Source organism: Chanos chanos, chromosome 9, assembly GCF_902362185.1.
Source record: "Chanos chanos chromosome 9, fChaCha1.1, whole genome shotgun sequence".
Lineage (NCBI taxonomy): Eukaryota > Metazoa > Chordata > Actinopteri > Gonorynchiformes > Chanidae > Chanos > Chanos chanos.
Window position 1 is genome coordinate 22,898,522 of NC_044503.1, and position 19,561 is coordinate 22,918,082.

At 41.0% G+C, this 19,561-nt stretch overlaps 1 protein-coding gene across 1 annotated transcript; it reads left to right on the forward strand.

Moving 5' to 3' along the window:
* Positions 1 to 2,086: 2,086 nt before the first annotated feature.
* Positions 2,087 to 12,785, forward strand: LOC115821481 (C3a anaphylatoxin chemotactic receptor-like). The gene is made up of 3 exons (XM_030785303.1): positions 2,087 to 2,204; positions 3,735 to 3,763; positions 11,799 to 12,785. The coding sequence occupies exons 1-3, from the start codon at positions 2,087 to 2,089 to the stop codon at positions 12,783 to 12,785; spliced, it is 1,134 nt and encodes a 377-aa protein (XP_030641163.1).
* The last annotated feature ends 6,776 nt before the right edge of the window (positions 12,786 to 19,561 follow it).

Below are 19,561 nucleotides of genomic sequence, written 5' to 3' on the forward strand. Positions count from 1 at the left end.
CAACCTCCCCTTCCTAGAAGCTGCTTTCGATAAAAGTGCCTGCTAAATTTATAGATGTAAATCCAAATAATTATGAAGTACAGAAATACATTTGAACCATTGATTGGCCAAATGACGCATTTCCAGTTTCTTTTAAACAGTCCGTTCTTTCTAATACATGGTCTGCATTTCCTGAGAAATCAGATTTAAAGCAAACAGCCTTGCGAGTCACGTCAGAAATATCCGAATCTGTTCTGGTGCCAAAACTGCACAAAGCAACTGACAGCCAGACTTGCAACTTTGTGAGACAACACCCAGTCAAAGTGACTGGCTACTGGTAGCTATCTGAACAAACCATCACTGACATTGTAGAGATCTTTGGAAACATCCTCTCAACCTATCACCACCCCCATCTGTCTCTCTCTCTCTCTCTCTCTCTCTCTCTCTCTCTCTCTCTTTCTCTCTATCTCTCTCTCTCCCCCCATCTGTCTTTGTTCCGTTGTCTCTCTCAGTCTGTCTTCACTTCTGTAAACACAGCAGAGGAGCACAAGAAGGTGCTGCAAGTTTTCAGCTTGTCACCATCTAAACAGGAAAGTGGAATTTAACAGCAACAACTTTTCAGACACAATGATCATGAGTAAGTATTTAGATTGAATGTGTTGAGTGTGTTTTACGTGTGCTCTAAATTCACATGTTTGTAATCATCAGCATTACAACTTTCTGTAATCATCAGCATTACAAATTTTCTGTCTTTCTCTATATGAAGAAATGACAATTTATCAAAAGCTACCAGAGGAGCAGCTAAGCATTTAAAAAGGATGGCAAGACATTTTTTTTTAGCTAGTTTGGAAAAGAGTAGAAACTACTGTAATAAGTGGACTATGCTCTCTTCTCTTTATTATTTGTCTGAATATTCAATTTATTATTCAAAAATGTGCAAATGTGTTCCTATATTTGTCTGAATATGCAATTTATTATTCAAAAATGTGCAAATGTGTTCCTATATGACCACAACTGTCATACTTGTATAATATACATGTATAATATACCCGTGGAAGTGTGTGTGTTTAAGTGTGTATACACGTTTTTACACACAAACACACATGCACTGTAAGGGAAAATTTGAAATGTCCTTTGTGAAATTTGCTAAGTTTCTAAAAGTACATACTTCAGGCATGATCAATCTCTCCGATCTTAATCATTGCGCTTGGGTGAACAACTTACAGAGTACAGTAGAGTCACACACAGAGAAGAGTGACTCCCCTTTTTATATCTTAAGAAAGCAATTCTTGCCAGTCAGTTGCATCTCTGAGGGCAGGTTGCCCTGCCATATTTATCTAATGGCCTTGAGCAGCACGACTCTCTCTTCCTGGCCCGTACAGGGTAATCAAGGTAAACCTGTTTTGGGGGAGGGGCGTGTTAATCATTCTGATTGGCCACCAGGTTAATATTTCATAAGAGGAGGGTCCAGTAGTCTTAGATGGATGGCCTCTCATAAACATTATTGCAAGGGATAAAACTTCCACCCATGATAACAGAGTTTTTGTTACCAGTTTGAGGAGCTTTGTTTTCAAAGTCTGGTTTGTGCCCCCACTAGCCGAGTGGTAAGCACAATGTGTTCTTAAGTCAGTCATAAGGCTTTCTGACAGACTTTGGATTATGTTATTTACAAAGTGAGAAGCACTGTTGCTCATTAGCTTAGATGGGAGTCCCCATCTTGATATCGCTTCCCTTAGTAATGGTTTTACCACTGAGAGGGCAGAGTTATTTCTGCAGGGGAAACACTCAGTCCGTTTTGAGAACACCAATCAATAAATGACCAAACAATATTTGTAACTTTTGCATGCAGTAAGTTCAATAAAGTCCATCATTCAATGTTCAAAGGGACCTTCAGGCTTTAGGTGCACAGACAAGGGCATATCAGTGCCTCTGCCTACATTGTTAGTAGCACTTATTACACTTTTTTTTTTTTTTTTTTTTTACAAAAATCTTCAGCAAACGTTGAAAATGCTGACGCATATCACAGTTTATTTACAATGCTTAGCAACCCCCCTTTTGACACATGGTACTTTCAGGGCCATGGGTCAGTTTTGCCAGAAGTACGAACATGGAGTGTGGGACTATGGAGAGCCCATCTGGGCTCACCCATACACCAGAAGAGTTGAGAATGCAGTCCTTCTTGGCCCAGGAAGCGAGCTCTGCCTTGTCAGCACCTGACTGTACCAGTGAGCCATCATTAGACGAGAACACATTTTGCTGAGCAGATAGGTGCATTTGCAGGGCTGGGGAGGCAGGAGAGAGAGCAGCAGACTTGACTGCTGCATCAGCCATAGCATTACCTTTAGAAACAGAATCAGTGGACCCAGTGTGGGCTGCACATTTACACACAGCAACAGAGAGTGGTAATAAGAGAGTAGTAAGTTTTCAACGAGTGACTTGTGGATGTAACGACCTCCTCTCCTCCCCCACTGACTTCAGTCACTCAGAGGTCTGCGTTGCCGGTTTACAAATCACCAGTCTGCTCATTCCCCATCTCCCTCACTTGTTTGCACTCTCCTTCACTTACTCGCCTTTCTGTTTAAACTCCTCTGTATCATCACTTCTTTGTGAAGTCTAAACTTGCCACACGTGTATTCTTAGCAATATTTTGTAACATTACTTCATCCAAGTTTGTTCCAATCCAGTGCTTTATCCATTTGTGATGTGTCTGTTTGTTTCCTGATTCTTTTCGTTTGTTTTCTGCCTACTCCTGATTTGTGTGTTGTCCTGTCTATTTGCTTTGTCTCTGCACCTGCCAGCCCTGTCGGTGTGTTTATCATTAGTGTGCAATAAAGAACCCTGAATCTCCACACTTGTATCCAGCCAGTCGGTGACTTTGTGACAATGGATCATAGGTTTTCCTGTGGAAGTAAGAAACCCACGATTTTTCCACAGAGAATGGAAGTGACAAACATTAAGTGCATATTCAGAATCAGTGTACACAATGATGTTATGATCTTTTCCTAGAATAAATGCACGGGTTAGAGCAAACTTGCACAGTGACATGACCAGGAATTTTGGAGCACTCACCAATACCACGTGGGCTGCATACAGCATACACAGTACATGGCAAACCATCAGCATCATGTCTCAAGGCAGAACCATCGACTGAGAAAACAGATCCAGGGTTAGATAAGGCGCTTTCGCACCGGAGGAACTTTTCCATAGTTCTTAGAACTGTTGGAGAAAGTACCCCCTTTTTCTCGTGTTCGCACCGCAGGAACTTAGAATGATTATAGTTCTTAGAACGCTGTTTTGAGGGGCCTTTTTAGCTCCTACTTCAGGGTAGGTACTTTTGCAGCGCAAAAGGAACCTTGTGACGTAGGTGTACAGCCATTGGTCCAGAAGCAGGCATAGATGATTGCAACCGCCATTTTTAAAGATCCGTGCAAAATATAAAGTCTTAGAACGTATTACATTTAGTTTTTGATATTCACGTCTAAAATGTCTTAAACTGTCTGGAATTGTAGGAGGGGAAACATGGTTTTATGTTTTATTTTACCGGCATTTTATATCCCCCAACAATGACCATTTTTGCAACGTCCAATGTATATTTGTACATTGAAGAGGTAGCGTACACTCCGCTTCGGTAGGTGCTTGTGTGTCTGCTTGTGTGGCTGTGATCCGCATTTTAACCTAAAATGAGAATGTGTTTATCCAGCTTACGATTTGAGGGCTACGGCCGGGAAAAAGAAAAAAAAACATGATGCTGCGAGCAAGCGTCAGGCACAAGCGTTATGCTAGCATCCGAAAAATATTGCCCATCGAGTCACTCACTGCTACTGCGGTGGTAATGCATAAATGCAGGGGGACATTTTTTCCCCATTGGACTGGGTCTATCGCCATACAGTTTTATTTTCGTCAATGAGAAGGCAATTATATGTTATCTAATGTGCACTCAATATTTCTGTCATTCAAATTCCATAAAACTCATTAATTGTGTATACTGTAGTCTAGTTTGTCGATTTCTTTTGCCGCAGTAATGGTATTTTTTCCCTTTGGAGGTATTTAAAAGGTCTTAGAAGTCATTACATTTGTCCTTAAAAATGTGCATCTATCCTGGTTAGTCGTAAACAACATCTCTTAGCTGCTGTACCGTTGGCCACCTTACATCACTTCAGCGTTCCTAATGGCGGTGCGAATGCAAACAGAAAAAAGCCCTAGAACGTATGTAGTTCTAGGGGAAGTTCCCCAGGGGGTAGTTCCTATCAAATTAGACCCTAGAACTGTTCGGTCCGAAAGCGCCTATAGATGGGAGTCAAACAAATCTTCTTTGGGTTTTGTGTTATTGTTCACGATGACCTCACAGGAATGCAGCTCTCCATCCTCAGCTGTGGGCAAGACAGTGGAGGGGCAGTGCAACGTTTCAGAGTGACCTGAGACATGGTTAACAGAACATACTGCCAATGCAACATCTTTGCAGGAATCAGGTGTGCTGTCTTCACCTATAAAATAAGAAGGTTAACAGTATGGCTTACATGCACAGTTACAATATTCATTACAACAAGGACAGCAGTTGCTAACACAACTTCACGCAAACATGGTACCATAGCTCTTTTGGTCGTTGATAAGTATTTGGAATAATAGCCAATTGGGTGTTACTGATCACCATGGGTCTGGGTTAAAACTACAGACATGAAAGCGTCACATTCAGAGATGAACAAATTGAATGGTTTGTTATGATCACGTAGGCCTAAACAAGGAGAGCTAGATGAGGAAGTCTTTTGGGTTACAAAAGCCTTTTTCAGCATCAGGAGGCCAGAGCAATGAATCGGTCATGGCCAAATATTTGCCATTGTGTGAGCCAATACAGTGGCTGGGAGATCTTCACATGTCTAAGTCAACAATTTGGTAGCGCAGAGCCTGAAAAAAAGTACAATTACTGAAATGTTGTATCACATTTGTAATAGCCTATGTAAGGCCTTTACGGAGTGTAGGACATATACAATAGAAACCTAAACACAATACCTTGGATAGAGTACAGGAGTAGAGGAGCATGGCATTAAGGTGCAGGTGTGGTTTGGGTCGTGTGTGGGGATATATATATATATATATATATATATATATATATATATATATATATTCATGGTAATCTGTTCATCTGACCTGTTTCTAAACAGCTGTGTTTAGTTCATGCAGTTTTCTGCAGTTTTCAGATCCTCCACTGTTACTGATTCTTTCAAGTTTACTTTAACAGACCTTCTGTCTATTCTGGCTGCCCTTTGATCCTTCTTACAGTCTTCCTTTGAGTCTTTTCTTTTTTGCACTAGGCAACTTCTACCTTCAGAATCCAAAAGTAATTGAGTAACTTGTCTGTGGACCTTTCCTCACATTTCTGCATGATGGAATTCACTGTTACAGATTTTGTGACCTCTGGATTGTCTGCACAAATCTGATTTTTGTCCGCAGGTTCATTTGGCCATTCCTCCATCGATGCCCAGTGGAACTCTGGGGCCTCATGGACAAAACCTTGCGTAGAATTCATACTAAAACATAGCGTATGCTTGAAGCTACAAAGTTGAGTATGCACAAAAACATTTAGATGTATAAAACCATGCATACGCAAGATTCCATGCAGCTTTTCTTTGTACATCTCAATTAACGTGAAATTGAATGCACCAATTGTAATATGCTAATAAGCATGAGTAGGCCTAGGCTCCCCTCTCTTCAAATTCAGGAAGAATGGCGAAAGCAAGTGGCAAGTCAGCAAAAAAAAGAAATTTCAGTGAATACGAGGTGGAGGTGCTATTCTCAGAGGTAGAGACCAGAAAAAGCATTTTACTTGGCACTCTGTCCTCTGGAGTTTATAACAAAAGAAACAAATGGAGTGGGACAGTGTGGTGGAGGCTAGTAATGCAGTCGGGTCGGAGAACCGTGCGGTAAATGAAATTAAAAAGAAGTAGTCCGACATTAAGGTGGACATTAAGCGGAGGACTACTGCCCACCGTCAAAGCATGGGCAGAACGGGTGGAAGTGCAGGAGTCGAGGAACTCACACCGTTTGAGCAGAAGGTTTCCTCTGTTGTGGGCAACACTGCTCTTATGGTGGTAGTGCCAGCATGTGAGGGAGACTCTGAATGCGTACAAGATTGCAATGAAGGAAAAGAAAATTCCATGTATTTGGGTACCTTTCCTATAGACTACTAGATTTACCTTATGCAATAGCCTTCTCAGAGCCTACCAGACAAAAGTTTACATTTCAAGATTCAATGATGCTAAATATGCATCCCTATTTACAATTAATAGGCTGCAGCTTATGGTCTTTGGCTTTAGTGTGATCTCTTTATTTTCAGTCAGATGGTGCACTGGCAGGAGATTCCAGTGGCACGCACTCTGAGTCTGTCCCTCCTGAACAACCCAGCCTCTCAAGCGTCTCCAGCATTGCCGGTGCGCCCCATCCCTCGGGTGCTGAGGCATGCCTGACTGGCCATGTCCTGACGAACACCATACCAGAATCCCAAAGAGAGATCGTGAGGGCATTCAGGGACATGAGCAATCAACTGCAGAAATTAACAGATGTTCTCACAGACATGAGCTGGTCATTTAAAGTAATGAAGTTTTGTCTCCGTTTACCATTTATATTGTTGTAATTACATGTAGACGGGCTTGAATTGACTCTGCATTTGGTGGAGCATTAATGGGTCCAGGGTCTGGGTCCTCAGGTAGGTCGAGCACCTCTAGCAGTGGTATGCCGTGCTTGTGCGCCACACTGTGCAGGACATCACTTGCCAGCACAATGCAGCAAACCTTGTCAGGGCAGTACAAAAGCATGCCACTGGTCCTGTTAAGGCAGCGCTACTGACTCTTTAGCTGGCCTATTGCTCTCTCAACAATTGACTGAGTGCAGGAATGGAGGTCATTGTACCTCCGCTCTCGGTCAGTCTGGGGGATGGCCAGGGGGGGCTAGCAGCCACGTCTTTAGCAGGTAACCGCGGTCTCCTGATGGGCAGTTGAACAATATATAAAATAACTACATGCGTCATTAACTTTTAAGTTGATTGTAAATTAATTTAACTTTTAAATCAATTATTTACCGATGCTACAGCTCCCACTTTTTAAGGCCTTAGGCCCTTGGACTCCACACTCAGCCTCCCAACTATCCTCTGGGAGGGGATGATGTTCACCTGTGACCATGCACACTCACTCACTCAGACACTAATAACAGTAAAGAGAGAATGAAAATCAACTCAAAACCCATTTTGGCTCCTACACCTATCAAGCCTAAATTCTAACATTCACAATTTCCCTATCCTATTTCCAACACAGATCAGACTTCAAGCTGATCAACCAACGCTCTTCAGGAATAGATTGATAATGCCTTACTTATTTGTTCAAACTGGTTGAGCACTCTGGCCACTACCCTTTCCCGACATCAGGCCAGTCTCAGTCCTCCTGAGACTCCTAGGGCTCCTGCGCGCAGTTAGACCTTTAGCGCTGGTTCAGGAGATGGTCAGTGAGGTGTCCATCCCATCCTCGTAGCCAATAATGTAAGGCAAAATTTGAAATCTCCTTTGTGAGACGTGCTAAGTCTCTAAAAATATATACAGTTGGTCGTGCCCGGAACACCTCCACAGGGAGATGCCCAGGACGCATCCTGACTAGATGCCTGAACCACCTCAGCTGGCTCCTTTCAATGCGAAGGAGCAGCGGTTCTACTCCAAGCTCTTCCCGGATGTCTGAGCGGACTCATTTACGCCACTTGTATCCACGATCTCATTCTTTCAGTGACTACCCAGAGCTCATAGGTGAGGGTTGGAACAAAGATCAACTGGTAATTTGAGAGCTTTGCCTTCTGGCTCAAGTCCCTCTTCACCACTACAGTCTGGTACAATGACTGCATGACTGCCGCCACTGCGGCGATCCACCTGTCGATCTCCCACTCCATTTTACCCTCACTCGTGAACAAGACCCTGAGATACTTGAATTCCTTCACTAGAGGCAGTAACTCTTTTTCCAGCATAGAACCATGGCCTCGGAGGTGGTGATCCTCATCCCAACTGCTTCACACTCAGCTGCAAACCGCCCCGGTGCTTGCTGGAGGTCACAGCTTGATGTGGCCAAGAGGACCACATCCCCTGCAAAAAACAAAGATGCAATCCTGAGGTCACCATACTGGTCACCCTCCATGCCCCAACTATGCCTTGAAATCCTGTCCATGAAAATCAAAGAATTGGAGACAGCCCTGGTGGACTCCAACACCCACTGAGAACAAGCTTGAATTTGTGGCAAGTATGCAGACACAGCTCTCACTGCAGTTATACAGGGACCAAATGGCTCACAGCAGCGAACCTGGCACCTCATACTCCCTCAGCACCTCCCATAAGACACCTTGGGGAACACAGTCGAAAGTCCTTCTCCAGATCCACAAAACACATGTAGACTGGATTGGCAAACTGCTGCAATCGCTCCAGTATCCAAGCAAGGGTGAAGAGCTGGTCCGCTGTTCCATGGCCAGGGCGGAATCCACATTGCTCCTCCTGAACATGAGGTTCGACAATTTCAGCAACCTGGAGGAATCTTTCCCAGGGAGGCTGAGCAGTGTGATACCCTGATAATTGGAGCACACTCCCTGGTCCCCCTTTTTAAAAATGGGATCCACCAGCCCCATCTGCCACTCCACAGGCACTGTCCCCGACCTCCACGCAGCATTGAAGAAACATGTCAGACAAGACAGCCCAACAACATCCAGAGCCCTCAGTATTTCAGGGCGAACCTCATCCACTCCTGGCACCTCATCACTGCAGTTTTCTAACTGTTTCAGTGACCTCTGCCGGGGAGATGGGAGTCAATCCCCTCAAATCCTCCAGCTCCGCCTCCTCTGTGAAGGGCGTGTCAGTAATTTTTAGAAGCTTCTCAAAGTGTTACTTCCACCGTCAAACCACATCCTCAGTCGAGGTCAGAGCCTCCCCATCTCTGCTAAGAACAGCCTGGATGAAGCCCTGCCTGCCTCTCCTGAGTTGCCTGACAGTTTGCCAAAACCTCTTTGAGGCCGACCAAAAGTCCTCCCATACCTGAGCTTTTGCTCCCATGACAGCCATCGCTGCAGCCCTCTTGGCTTGCCAGTACTCTTCAGCCAGTTCCAGTCCCCCGAGCTAGCCAAGCATGGAAGGCCTCCTTTTTCAGCCTGACAGCCTCCCTCACCGATGGCATCCACCAACAGGTCCTTGGGTTGCCGCCACGACAGGCACCGATGACCGTCTGGCCACAGCTCAAAGCTGCACTTCAGCAATGGAGGCTCTGAACAGGGTCCATTTGGACTCCATGTCCCCAACCTCCCTCGGGATCAGGGAGAAGCTCCTCTGGAGGTGTGGGTTGAAGACCTTCCGAACAGAGTCCTCAGCCAGATGTTCCCAGTTCACCCTTACTATGCGCTTGGGTTTACCAGGTCCATCCGGCAGCCCCCCCCCCCCCCCCTCTGATTTAATTCACCACCAGACAGCTCTGCCCCTCTCTTCACCCGAGCGTCCAGAACAAAGATTTGAACTACAGCGTGTGTGTGTGTGTGGTAGGGGTTGCACAGAGTACTAAAGCATTTGAGTACTCGAGCAGTTACATCCATTCTCGCCTTTCTACATTATCGTTGAGTACCCCCTAATCGCGCGATGCTAGGTCGCACACACTTAGTTTCCAGTTAGAGCCCTTGGTAAACAAGATGAATGGTGGTGACAGCATAAAAGGGTGAATCGATTGTTTATTTGCTTTATTGTATTTCACTGTGCAAATTTCACATCGAGTCTGTCATATAATAGACTAGACTACTAAACAAATTAATGTTGTTAAAAGATGGAGGCAAGCAAATATGACTAATTTCATTTTTAAGTCAGTTAGGCTTACTAATGATGACCAGGCAAAGAACAGCCACTATATCTAAACACAAGAAGAACATTTAATAGAAAAATAATTATGCGTATTCAAATTTACCCAGGTTTAACCCACTATGGTGTGCACAACATGCTTTGTTGACTGAGCTTTACCTTGGGCTTTACTGTAGAATGTTGGTAACAATAACATTAAAATACTGTCTGTATCATCCATACTTGACCATTGCATAAAGTAAGACCAAGGGTTATCTTCATATCATATCGTTAAATTTATGCTTTGCCCTATGCGCTTGGACCAACTGCATCATAGCTGCATAGTCTTTTAACTGATGTTTATTTAGAGCCCATATCACTATTTATAGTCTCAAAGGGTTTTACATGTCCATAACAAAGTCAAATCAAAATTACATTATCCATAAGTTGGAGAAAATGGATAAGTCTTTAGTCTGGTTTTAAAAGTATTAAGAGAGTTTGCCCCCCTAATTTCTGTAGGTAAACCATTCCAGGGGAAGGGAGAGTGGTAGGAGAAGTCTCGGTTGCCAGTGGACTTCTTTTTAGCTCTTGGAACAATTAATCGTCCAGAATCTTGAAAGCGCAGGGTGCAAGTGGGGTTGTAGGGTGTAATTAAGTCAGACAGGTAGGCCGACGCAAGCCCATGTAAAATTTTACATGTTAATAAGAGGACCTTAAAATCTGCCTTTGCACGAATTGGAAGCCAATGAAGGGAAGCCAGGACAGGTGCAATGTGGTCAAACTTCCTTGTTCTGGCGACGATTCTGGCAGCAGCATTCTGGACCAGCTGACCAGCTTTTGGTAATAGAAGCAGGCAGGCCAGAGTGCAGAACATTGCAGCAATCGAGGTGAGACGTGACGAATGTGTGAACAATGGTTTCAGCATCAGCCATACTACAATAGTTGCACATCTATCAAATGGGTTACGTGTGTGTGTGTGTATCAGTCATCTTTTTAGCTATCTGCCCCATTTGAAGCCATACTTTTCTGATCATTATTAAAGACACTCATGGAACCTTTGTCTTGATGGTATTTTTAGATTATGAATAGGTGTTGGCAATCTGTCATCACAGTATTCATAAGCTTACTCATTGTCCATTTTGATAGAATTTACACAGTGTGATTAGGAAACAGGAGTAACAGTCTAAGTGCTAAATACTTTCCATTAATCCACTGCTGTTTTATGTTCCAGTAATATTTTCTATAGAGAACAAATATAAGACTTCTTCACAAATAACTGGAAAATTTGAAAACTTCAACTTAAAATGGACTTTCCAGTCATGAGAAGGTTTTAGATTTTAAGAAGTTTTTTTTTGTTCCGTACCCTCCACCCTTCCGTGCTAATTTAAGAAGTCCAATAACCTTTGACCTTGGAAGTCTCCCCCTCACAGCCGAACAACCTCACTGCAGCTGAATGAGACCAGTGCACCATCCAGAGACTCCAGCACACGAGCTTTCATACTTTTTTTTTTTTCAGACTACAAGAATTGTTATTCAGTTTATTTATAGGAGGGTGCTATTCTCATCATTGTTGTCTGTCTGTAATTATTTAACTGCATGATTGATGGTGACAATTTCTGCCTTAGAGGGATGAATGAAAAAAGAATGCATGACCGAAAAAAAGAACCTTGCTTTCATTGGTTTACGGTTGCATAAGTAAAAATCTGCTATTCAATTTCTACTTTTTTGGAAAATGTTCATATAAATAGATAAATAAATGGATATGTTTTTCATATCCTGGTAATTCTGGCTCCCAAAGTGCACAGCTAGCCTCTTTTTGTTTGTTTGTTTGTGGCTTGTTTTAGAAGGTGGTCTCTTGTCAGTGGTACACTAGTGATTAATTATTTCTAAAATAGCTAATCTTTCTCACTTTACAGATACCACAGCTGTCCCATCAAATTTCAGCACTGCAGGTTACAATTTGGACAACTACACCCAGATAATTCACCTTGTCATGTCCATCATGATGTTTATCCTTGGCACGTTCGGAAATGGGCTCGTCATCTACATGACAGGGTGCAAGATGGAAAAGACCATCAATTCCGTGTGGTTTCTGAACCTGGCGTTGGCTGACTTTTTTTTCACATTCATGGCAATGTTTGGCATCATCAGCGCCTCTCGTGAATTTATCTGGCCTTTCAGCGACTTCATGTGCAAGTTTTATGCTCTGATCGGCGTAGTCAACATGTACGCCAGCGTTTTCCTGCTGACAGCAATGAGCCTGGACCGTTGCCTCTCCACCTGGGCAGTGCTGTGGGCCCACAGCAATCGCACGCTGGCAAACTCCTGGGCCATCTGTGGGTTAATCTGGGTTGCATCTGTGCTTTGCAGCGTCCCTTTCATTACCATACGTAAACTAATCCCAGCCGGAAATAGCAGTCTTTATCATTGCGCGTATGACATAAACGGTAAACTTCCCTTTTACAAGTCCCTTGTTTTTTCCCGTTTTGTGCTTGGATTTCTGATCCCCTTCCTGGTCATTTCCTGCTCCTATATAGCCATTGGGGAGAAGGTCAAGCACCGCCACAGAAAGAAAAAGTACAAATCCTTGCGGGTAATCCTATCTGTGATATTGGCATTCTTCTTTTGCTGGTTACCCTTTCATATATTTCAGTTTATAGATGTGCAAAGGAGGGAGGATGAGGAGAAAAATATTAATTGGAATCAGGACACACTAAGAACATTAGTTATTTTGCATCCCCTGGTTCACAATCTGGCCTTCTTCAACAGCTGTCTCAATCCCATTCTGTATGTGTTCATGTGTGAAGAGTTTCAGAAGAAGCTGAAACAGTCCCTACTGGTGGTGTTGGAGAGTGCCTTTACCGAGGAGAATATGGCCTTTTTTTCGACTCAGCTCTCCACCAACTCCTGCCTTTCGTCTCGCAGAGAGAAAGGACACCCTCGTCCTTCTGTCGGAAAAAGTGACATTTATTGAGACCAGAAATTGACACAAAAGTCAAAGTAACATAGCTGCAACACCACATACCACTTTTCTCTGGAATTCCACTAATGCCTCTGAATGGCTATTCTACAAGAAACATTGACGTGTGGTGTCAATGGTCAGTGTGATGGATCAACCCTCCGTCACGTATGGACTGTTTGCAGGCACGAACTGTTCACATACATTCACCACACAAACATAAACATTCACCACAACACGGACTGAGTTCAAGCTAAATATTTATTGATTGTTGTTATTGTGATTTTGTTGTGTGCGTGTGATGTCCAGTGTCTTCGTTTATTGATCTGTAAATTATAGAGAAAAGAGACTAACGTTAGCATTCTATAGCATTCAATATCATTTCCGATTAAGTTGGCCAACGAACCCATTTGCATATTCCATTATCTTCCGATTACCGTTAAAAATGCTACGTTAGGTTATGTTGTCTATGTGTAAATGTTAATTATTGATTGTGAATTGGAAGAGCCATCGCTTACCTGTGCGATGGTTCCCGTAGGTGAGGTTTGCTGCAGTGATGTCAAAGAAACCAGTACGTCACAGCCTCAGGTATTTTAAAAGAAAAGTCCCGCGAACTCCACAGGAGGTCTGCGTGCATCACATCCTGTTTTTAACTATAAAAGCCCTCCATTTTGTTTTAGACGGGGTGGGATGTTGTTGGCTGGTTATTGTGGAAGTTTATAGGAGTGTGTTTTAAGAGAAAATAATTATTGGAAAGTCTTGCAGAATTTATGTCTTGTTTGTTTTCCGGTGTGAATAGTGTAAATACGTTCTTGTTTTGGTTTGTTTGTTTTTTTTTTGTTTTTTTTTTCTTTTTTCTCATTTTTTTCTATTTATTATTGGCACGAAAATAAATTCACCGGGTGTTTGGCCACAAATCACAATCTTGACTCCTGCTGCCTTCTTGCCTAAGACGGCTCCGTCACAGTCGGATATTGTGTCACCCTTTTAGAAATCAAATGGATAGGATTAAACAAATTCCCCTCTGCTATTTTGGGGCATGCGTAGTAGAGCTTTTTTTACATTTCTATAGTTCTATGTAAGTAATCTGCTGGGACCAGTTGTGGGAGGTAATGAAATTTAAATACTTTGAAAAAATTCAAATAAAATAAAATAAAGTAAGACAAACAAACAAGAAATGGCTGGATGAGGTAGTGGCATTGGTCAAATAGTGCCACTTATTAGGATAAAAAACACATAAATATAAAAACTCTTTATTCCTCCTCAACATTGTATAGTTTCAATGTTACTGTGACTAATTTGAGCTCTGGAGCTGGGAGGAAGGGACTGGAAATCAGAGACTTACTTTACAGGATGCTGATGTCTTGGCTCTCTTACTCTCACCTGCCTCTTTAATGGACTACATATAGAGAAAATGCAAAGAGGCCCAACAGTATTGAAAATCCCAAAGGAGCAAAGAACAGCCTAAAAATTCTGCTGAAACAAAATGTTAAATAAGACACTCTGTTGCATATACTGACTGGTAATGAGGACTATTCTCAATATGAATTTTTTAAAAAATAGTAAAATGGTACAAAATATGCTTAAAAACAATACGCAAAGTTGCAGTCTTCTTTTCTTAATGAAGGGCTTTTTGATAAAGGGTCAATAAATCCATCATTTGAACATTATACTTTTATTCTTGCTGTCCCTATGTCAGTGATAGCTAGATGTATCTAAATTTCTGATGCACTGAGATCAGAACAAAAAAAAAAAAAAGAGAACATTATCATACATTGTATTATTCATTGTTTATATTTGTGTGTAGAAGGCAAGACTTATTATTTATTCAAATTATTAATCTTGGTTATACAATCTGTGATAAAATTATTTTTTTTCCATAATTTAAATAATATAATGTACTGAATTGTAGGTACAATTGCAATCCTAACACAGGGACACCAAAAGATGTAGGTGTGATAGGATTAATAAATCAGTCTCATAAAATCAGTCTCATATAATTTATTAATCATTAATTTGGGTGTTCAATATTTTGTTGATTAAACAACTAAGATTAATGGGATAAGCTAGCTGTAACACTGTGCTACAGTCTTAGAGAGTATTGCAGTACTAATGTATTACAATTACACTACTAAATCCATAACACTCATGAACAACCAGGTTGATGAAGGTAATTGGGAGTGCTTTGATGGCTGAGGTTGGCATTCAGTGAATACTGCGGCAGAAACAGACAGGACAGCAGTTTAATTCAAAGATACTATTTATTAACATAATCAATACTACTTGGCAAACTAATACTGATATGGTACAATCAATAATCAGCAGCAAATAGAATGATCAAGGCATAAATGGTAATATAATGGTGATGAGTCTATGTACAAGTATTCAGTGTAGGACTGAATGAGTGTTAGAGTAGAGATGCTTGGGTGTGTGAGAGAGAGAGAGAGAGAGAGAGAGTGCATGCGTGTATGTGGGCGTGTGCGCAGCTGCGCACTGAAGAGAGAGGGAGGAGCAAGGGAGAGAGGCTATGCGCAGGCGCACAGAAAAGAGAAGGAGCGAGGGAGAGAGGCAAGAGGTATGCGTGGTATGAGGATGTAGTGCGCAAGCGTGCGTGCTAGGCACCAACTAGAGTGGGGATGGGCAACGAGAAGCGCATGTGTGTGAGAGACCAAAGAATCTGTAACTTGAGAGTTTTAGTCTCAAGCAAGTAGGCCCTAAACTCAACAACTCTACCCAACCCTTAAGTCACACTGCAATCCCAATGTTGGAGGTGTGCAATCAGAAAAAGGGAGTTAGAGAGAGAAAGAATGCAGGCCAGATCTATCCTTCATAAGTTGTAACCAAAAGAAAATAACGAACATGTACATGAAATACAGTGTATACATTTAAATCATAAAAGAATTCAAATAACAACACTTCCTTCACGTTAACTGCATATAATCTTTATACTTAAGTGTGCCCAGATGCCAGCCTTACTTTGAATAGCTCATTGTGTGCCGACCGAAGATGCACCTTTGGTGGCCTGATGAGCAGTGCGATTCGCAGGTCCAGGGAGAAGTTCTTTCCCTTGTTGCTTTAAGATCTGTTGCGTCCGATGATCTTGAAGGTTTCTTGATTTAGTTCGTCGATGTTTAAAGAAATAAAAAAGGATCCGGTCGCCTTTTCTTCCGTCGAATACTGTGTGCGTTACAGTGTAATTAGCCGGTTGAAGTTAAAGTCACAACTGCGCGAGAGAAAGTACATTAAACTTTGGCAGAACAAATATCTCGCTTCGTCGTTTCCTTGTCCTTTTCTTCGGCAGAGAAACAGTGTCTCTTTCTCCATGTAAGATCACTCACCCGAGAGATCAAATACCAGGGAGTAACGGAGTCTCTGTATGCAGGCAAGAACACCTGCAAGAGACACCCGCTGCTAGCGAGTTGGAGAACTGAAGAGCTGGAGAGAGAAAAAGTTTGGAATTTTCCGCGGTTTTATGGCGAAAATTGCGTCATCACTGTGTCTTGTATCTGGCTCCATTGCTGTATCCAATATCGTTACAGTGAAAGCTGAGAAGATGGGTTCAGATTACCCATGCGGTCAAGCAGGGAATTGTGGGTAGAATGGTCTACGGGCCTGGCAACCCCTACAGAATGTATTAAAATGACTTTTTATATAAGGTGAAGAAGAGAACTATGTAAGAAGATATAAACAAACAAACAAACAAAGGATCTATAACTGAATATTAATCTTCTACATGATGTGCTACATGTTGTAAGTATATTTACATGGTACAGGACTAATGTGTTAGTATTATGTGTGACAGGTTTGAGTCTCTTGGCTTTGATACTGTTCCCAAAGATTTGTGGCAGAATGCTAAAGCAGGTGTGAATTCATCAGTTCTTTTTGCAAATGCAGCTTTAGTAGAGTTTTTTAGGACTATATTTTGTCATTTTGTTTGTTATATTTTGCAAAGTTGTCCAAGTCACTTGGGAACAAAAGTGAAAGCATTGTTCTGTAGATGTATTTCACTAGAAAATGTTTTAGCTCCTCTGTTGAAATCAAAGAATAAATATTGGGTATATACATACTCTTATTTACGTATATAGTACGTACATTGTTTAATTTACCATGTTTTTTTCTTTGTTCTCTTATGTACAAGTTATACCATTATGTCATGTCTTGTGTCTCTTCTTACAGTACTCTCTGTACTACTTACTGTTTTACAAGAGTACCTGCAAATTGAAGTACTTTTCCATTTAAACAGTAAGTTATCAGTTAGTTATTGTAAAATGGGATACTGTAATTCACATTAAGTCCAATGGTAATTTACTGCTAAAAGGTAAGTCTGTCATCAAAGATATGGCCAGAATGTCTGATACTACTTCACAGTTAAAGGTGGCTTAGTCTCACTTGTTGTAGTTTACAAGTAATATTGTTTCTCTCGAAAATGATTTGCATGGGGCAGCTGCAGTTCATTTGCATGTGCTTCTTGGTGTTACGTGTGTGTGTGTTACAAGTCATGTGTCGAATACCAAGAAATAATGGTGAGCTAGGAACTGCAGTGTTTGGGTTTTTCCCCCTTTTTTTCATTGTCAATTAGCAAGTGAGGTCTCTCTTTTCTTGCTTTTACTCCTCTCTTCTGGTTGTTATATTTACTGAGACAAAGAGAGACAGATAACATTGGATAGACAACGGCAACTAAATTTTATCTTATGGGCATATGGACTTATCTTACGTGATACAAAATACAATAACTGTGGAAATATGCTCATGTCAATGTGTTAGCCCCCAGCAAAACTGTGGCCATGTGGTTAGGTTTTTACACAAATGCACCAACTGTTGACTATATATATTAAAAAATCTCTCCCACCTCCTCCCTTGTTTCCTTCCATAGCACCTTTTATTATTAATATATTAAATCTGCCCATACCTGACAGATATAAGAATCAAAGGAAACAGTGGTAGCAATGTCTTCTGCTGTAAATGAAATGTACCAGACAAAGTTAATTTTGTAAATAGTTACAACCTTAAACAAACTGTCCAAACAAATAATCAAGGTGAATAATAACTATAATGTTTATGTCTGAATCACCATGGTTGAGCAACAGATGGCTGATTCAGCAACCTGGACACTGTAGAGAAAATATTTAGGATAAATATCTAGGATAGTTTCCCAGTAATCCCAAACATATAAACAAATACAGATACAAGTGCCAATACAAGTCTGCACTAAAAATTGTTCTAGATTACTTTATTGGCTAGCGAAAACCTCGACAAGAGGAAGAAGACCATGAATAAGGAAGTAGTTTCAAAAATGAATTTGTTAAAGTTTATTAACAGTAGGTGTGCAAATACATGATTGAAAACAGTTTGTGTCTCGGCATGTAGTGGCTGATATGACCAAAATATTGCATCAGAAAAATGTAGTGCAAGTTTATATACAGAAACACTCTTACAGCACTAACATAAGCATACAATGAAAACAGACATTAAAAATTGGAAAAGAAAAGTCAAACATATCCAGTGTATAACCAACTACAATAATTAAGATATATATATCAGACTCAGTAGTCACCAGTGAAACTGAAAGACCAACCAGCTCCTGAAATGACAGAAAAAGTTGAAGGTGGTACACTTTGACATGACAGATTTTAAAATCACTTGAGTCACACCATCCCATTAAGATTAATGGGCTGATAATGTGTATGGGTCTGCCTGCCACTCATTACACAAATTAAAGGTAAATTTGAATTTAATAAGAATTTAAATACAGCCCAAGATAAATAAATCATTTCATCATTTTAATATTTGACATGTGCTGTTCCATTTCTTTAGATGAGTTTTCACTTTTCAGTCAATATTAGACATCATTTCCTAACCTGATAAAACATAAAGACTTGTAACTACTATGTCCTTAATGAGAGTTCTTATCCTCAAATGGAACCATCTAAAAATGTTTTTGAAATAAATATCTGAAAGTATATTTGAGAAAAAAATTGTTTTGATCTATATCCTGGTTTGACAGCCAACCAGTCAAAACAATTGTTATTAACATCTTGCAGAGAAACACTACAATCGAATGAAACATCACATTGTTGGCGTGATGTCATAATGAGAGGTGTGGCAAGAGAGAGTTTGGAATGCATGGCAAAGTCAGCAACATGGGGTACTGCTTCAGATGATGTATAAGTCATAAATTACACATTCTTTTTATTTATGGCGTGACTGTGCATATAATATACTGATTCTTTTTTTCTATGTGATAAAAGCTTTGTTTTGATTTTGTCCGTTTTAATATTTCCCATCATATCATACAGTGTTTGAAATAGAGGGACAAGACATTTCAGTGGGAGAACAAACCATTTTTCATTTTCAGGAAACCCAATACCAGCATACATAAAAGTAACAATTAAAATATTAATAATATAATTTGGTTACAACTATAATTTTCTAGTAAAACTGTAATTTCCTTGTAAAAAATGTATTTCAGAGCTCTTTGCACCATAAAAAACCACTCACAGGACAAGGAACACACAAAAGGGAACAGGCAAAGAGTGAAACCAGTGAAGTGAGGAAAGAACAAAGAGAGCTTAAGTATCTTATATTACAGGGGGGCAAGTGGAGACAGGTCAGGATTTATTACAGACATGGAACATGCCAAAGTAAGTTTTGCACCGAAGAGGACAGCTAAAGGGTGTAAAAAAAGACATAAACGTGCCAAAAGTGTAATTCCTCTTTCAAAGCGAGGCAAAGTTAGCTCAACTAATTCAGAGTCTTTGAAAGAGGTGGAAGCCTGAACTACAAGGTCTTGC